The 4,339-nt window shown below is 36.5% G+C and overlaps 1 protein-coding gene across 1 annotated transcript; it reads left to right on the forward strand.

Moving 5' to 3' along the window:
- Positions 1–2,016: 2,016 nt before the first annotated feature.
- Positions 2,017–2,961, forward strand: LOC104804766 (uncharacterized protein At3g43530-like). Its single transcript, XM_010529113.1, has 2 exons — positions 2,017–2,106; positions 2,314–2,961. The coding sequence occupies exons 1-2, from the start codon at positions 2,017–2,019 to the stop codon at positions 2,959–2,961; spliced, it is 738 nt and encodes a 245-aa protein (XP_010527415.1).
- The last annotated feature ends 1,378 nt before the right edge of the window (positions 2,962–4,339 follow it).

Genomic DNA, 4,339 nt, shown 5'->3' on the forward strand with positions numbered 1-4,339 from the left:
TAGATTAGGATATGTTGCCAAAACATCCTCGTCAAAAAGTCTTACAAAAAAAAGTTGTTAGCAAATATGTAATTAATTAATTTCTAATCACATCTAAGATTAAAAAATGTGTACCTTTCGTATGGCTTAAGTTCTTCACAATTCAACAGTATATATGTGGCGATGTGATTGTACTCTTGTACAGTTAACCAATATTCTTCAGATATCCGTTGAAAAGTTCGTTACCGTTACACTTGCCAACGGATATCCGTTGGAATATTTCGAACGTTATAACGTTCGACTATTTCCAACGAATATCCGTCGGAATTATTGCCGTGTTTCATAACGTTCGGATAATTTCAACGGATTGCCGTTGAAATTCGTCGAACGTTATTTCCAACGGAATTCCGTTGGAATACACGTGGAAAATTTCCAACTCAAATATCAGTTGATATTCCGTTGGAAATTTCCAACGGATTTCTAACGGACGAATCTGTTAGACGTCCGTTGGAAATCCGTTAGAAATGCGTTGGAATTATTCCAACGGTATACCGTTGGAAATCCGTTGGAAAAATTACAACGGATTTATCCGTTGGAAAAATCCATTGGAATTTCGCATTTTTTTTGTAGTGTAAAAGCTCGGGTATTTTAATGCGATTATCTCTTTTTAATAATTAACAAGAGCTCAACGAATCATGGTGTTATTTCTACGGATGGAATATTCTACAAAACTTTTTTTCGGTGACTAAACATGGAAAACATGTGGTTCTATCCATCTATACAATCTCATATATATGACAACATAGTTACAGTGACACATGTTCATTTTTTTTAATAATAAGGATATATAATAAAGTACAAGTCGAATTAAATAAAAATATCTAACTAAAATAGACCACAATTTAGATTTATTTAAATTAGAAATAGACCGATTGAGATAAATTATATAACATATAAATATGATATAATATTGATTTTAAATTTTAGGATATGTAAAAGTGATCAAATTTTAGTTTATAAAAAATAAAATGACATAAAATATAATAAAACAAATCAAATAATAATTAGTGTTGTATTCCATGAATTTTGTTGAATTAAATAGATATCTATAAATTTTAAATATTGATTAGATTATATAAATTTAGTATCATATCAATATTTTATTATGAAATATTTAATAAATTAAATATATTATTATTCCACTGTTAAAACTAACAAAAATTTTTTATTATTGTTTAAAACCAGTGGCGAACCTAGAGAAAGTGATGAAAGGGAGCAAAAATTTTATACATATGATTTTATCTAAACAATTTTTATTTTAATGGGGTATTTAACATTTTTTCTATAATATTATAAATTTATAAGTAAATTTGATATTTTTTTAATTTGATTATGGGTGCCTCTATCTCCACACCATGTAAAGTAGGTCCGCCAATGTTTAAAACTATATTTTCAAACTTTTAATAGTTACATTTTTTAGGTACCATTCAATTGTCAAAAGGTAATTCTTTCATCGAATTATAAAATTTATCAAAATATTATTATTATGATATTGCATATTTCCATCAATAAATTTATAATATAATATAAAAAATCATGTTATCTCGATATTTTTTTAAAAAATTTTTATTTTGATTTAATTAAATCAATACGTATATTTACTCAGCGCGATGCGCCCGAATAATTATCTAGTATATTATAACTAGTGCCCGAGGCATTATTTATTTTACCCGGCAATATAGCAGAAGTACCCTTATTTTGCTACATAGACTTCACGGACTACCCTCCAAAACCCTAGTTTTTCCAAAAAAAAAAAAACTAAATGAGCAAAAGACATAATTGACTTTAATGAAAACTACACGTGGCGCAATATGAAGGAAGGACGGTTAATATTCCCGAATCAACACCCCTAACTTAGTCGGTTTCGAGACAAATTTCAAAACTGCTTGCTTCTCTCTCTCTTGTTAAAAAAAAACTGGTTTTTCAGAAATCCGACGAAATCCTTTCGTTTCTCGTCGATTCTCACAAATCAGAACAATGGCTTCAAAATCGAACAGAAATCAAAAGAAGACTTCAACTCCCACTTGCAGATCGGGACGCGGCGGAAGAAAAAACCAGGAACTGAAGGTAAGTTTGGTAGTAAATGACTTTGAGTTTGAGGCGATGCAAGAAATCTGTGTTTTTTGGGTTTGTGTTTATGATTTTTAAGTTAATCGTGTGATTTATGATGAAAAATGGGTTGTTAGATTCACTGAAACGGAAGTTAGGGTTTAGCTGGTCACAGTGGTCACAATGGTCACACTGACTGATTGAGTGTTGATTTCTTCTTTGCAGGTTCCGTTTATATATGATTTCTCAGATATTCAGTTCGCACCGAAGATTGAAAGCAAATGCTATTTGATTCAGACGATTAAAAGTTTGAAAGAGGTATTAACTACCGAGGAATGGAGGTACTTCAACGAGGATTCACAGTTTCGTCACATATTCCATTTGAAATGTGACGAGAACATGAAGATGTTGCCTGTGTCAGTCCTCCTACACCGAACGTTGAAGTTAGAGGAGGAAAAAGAGCAGTTATGGTTTGTTTTAAATGGCGTTCCTATAAGATATTCTATAACAGAGCACACCATTATATCAGGATTGAAGTGCAACCAGTATCTGGAAGATTGGGAAGGGCGCAGAAAAAACGATTTTCGAATAAAGACCTTCGGACCTGGGAAGGTCACCAGGAAAGCAGTTCTGGAAAAGTTGCAAAAGAGTAAACACAGTCGGATTGACAGAAAGAGATTGGCGACACTGATGTTGCTATCCGGAGTACTCGACCACGGAAACAGAAGCGATGACTCTATCAACCATGATCTGGTTGATATGGTCGATGAACTTGAGTTATGCGAAGAATTTCCGTGGGGAAGGTACACATTCGAGAAAATGGTGGAACAGTTGCGAAAGATTCAACAAAATCCTACACCGAAGGAGAGATGACGGTTGTCTGGATTTGTTGTCCCTCTCATGGTGCTTCCATTCGAATGCATCAAAACTCTTTGCGCGAACGGTTGGTGACTATGTTGAAGATGCCGATCCAAGCTGTCCTAGGATATGCAAGAAGCACATCTCTAACCCCAAATGGACTTTCGGGACGGTGATGAAACAGATTGGCATGAAGCAAATGTACGTCACAATGGTCCCACTGGTCACACCATTTATATTTTGTATTTGGTCCCACTGGTCACGTTGGTCCCACTGGTCACGTTGGTCCCACTAGTCACAATGGTCCCACAGATGACACCGTTTATGTTTTGTATTCAGTCTCACTGGTCACATTGGTCACACTGATCACGTTGGTCCCACTGGTCACAATGGTCCTACAGATGACACCGTTTATGTTTTGTATTCGGTCTCACTGGTCACGTTGGTCACACTGGTCACGTTGGTCCCACTAGTCACGTTGGTCCCACTGGTCACGTTGGTCCCACTGGTCACAATGGTCCTACAGATGACACGTTTATGTTTTGTATTCGGTCTCACTGGTCACGTTGGTCCCACTGGTCAGGTTGGTCCCACTGGTCACGTTTGTCCCACTGGTCACGTTGATCCCATTGGTCACGTTGGTCCCACTGGTCACGTTGGTCACACTGGTCACGTTGGTCCCACTGGTGACGTTGGTCACACTGGTCACGTTGGTCCCACTGGTCACGTTGGTCACATTGTTTATGTTTTATATGTGGTCACGTTGGTCACGTTGGTCACACTGGTCTCACTTGTCATATTGTATTCAACTATTGTGATTTGTTTTCAGGGTATTCGAAATATTCTTACAGTAGAAAGCGAGGAAGAGGAATCACTTCTTGCAAATGTCGATGAGGAGTCTATTACCAATCCGGATGTGCGCAGTTGGATGAATCAACTGAAGGTCGATCCAAAAAGCATTTGTTTTGAGCATATTCGTGCTCTTGATATCGATGCGAGGGGAGCTGCTTCCGATAAGAAGGCAGAAGAGAAGGAGAAGAAAAAGAATCGAGAAGAAAAAGAAGAAGAAGATGATGAAGAAGAAGTAGAAGAAGAAGAAGAAGAAGAAGAAGAAGGAGAACAACATGGAAGAAAAAAACAAATAAAAAAGGGAAAAAAAGGTGAAGAAAAAGGTTCTGAAAGGAGGTTGATGGAGGCGATTAAGGCCTCTGAATTGAGGATCATAGATTCTGTGAAGCAGATGATGAGGAAAGCAGGATTTCCGGTGGATGAAGAACCTTTTGAGAATGTGTATTCTCCACATTCACAAATAAATTCTTCAAAGGGTGGGGAGGATGTGCATACTCTCTGTTCACAGAAACGGGGAGAAGGGGATGAAGATGTGGGTAGTAGA

The sequence above is a fragment of the Tarenaya hassleriana genome, unplaced genomic scaffold (genome assembly GCF_000463585.1).
Source record: "Tarenaya hassleriana unplaced genomic scaffold, ASM46358v1 Cleome10, whole genome shotgun sequence".
Classification (NCBI taxonomy): domain Eukaryota; kingdom Viridiplantae; phylum Streptophyta; class Magnoliopsida; order Brassicales; family Cleomaceae; genus Tarenaya; species Tarenaya hassleriana.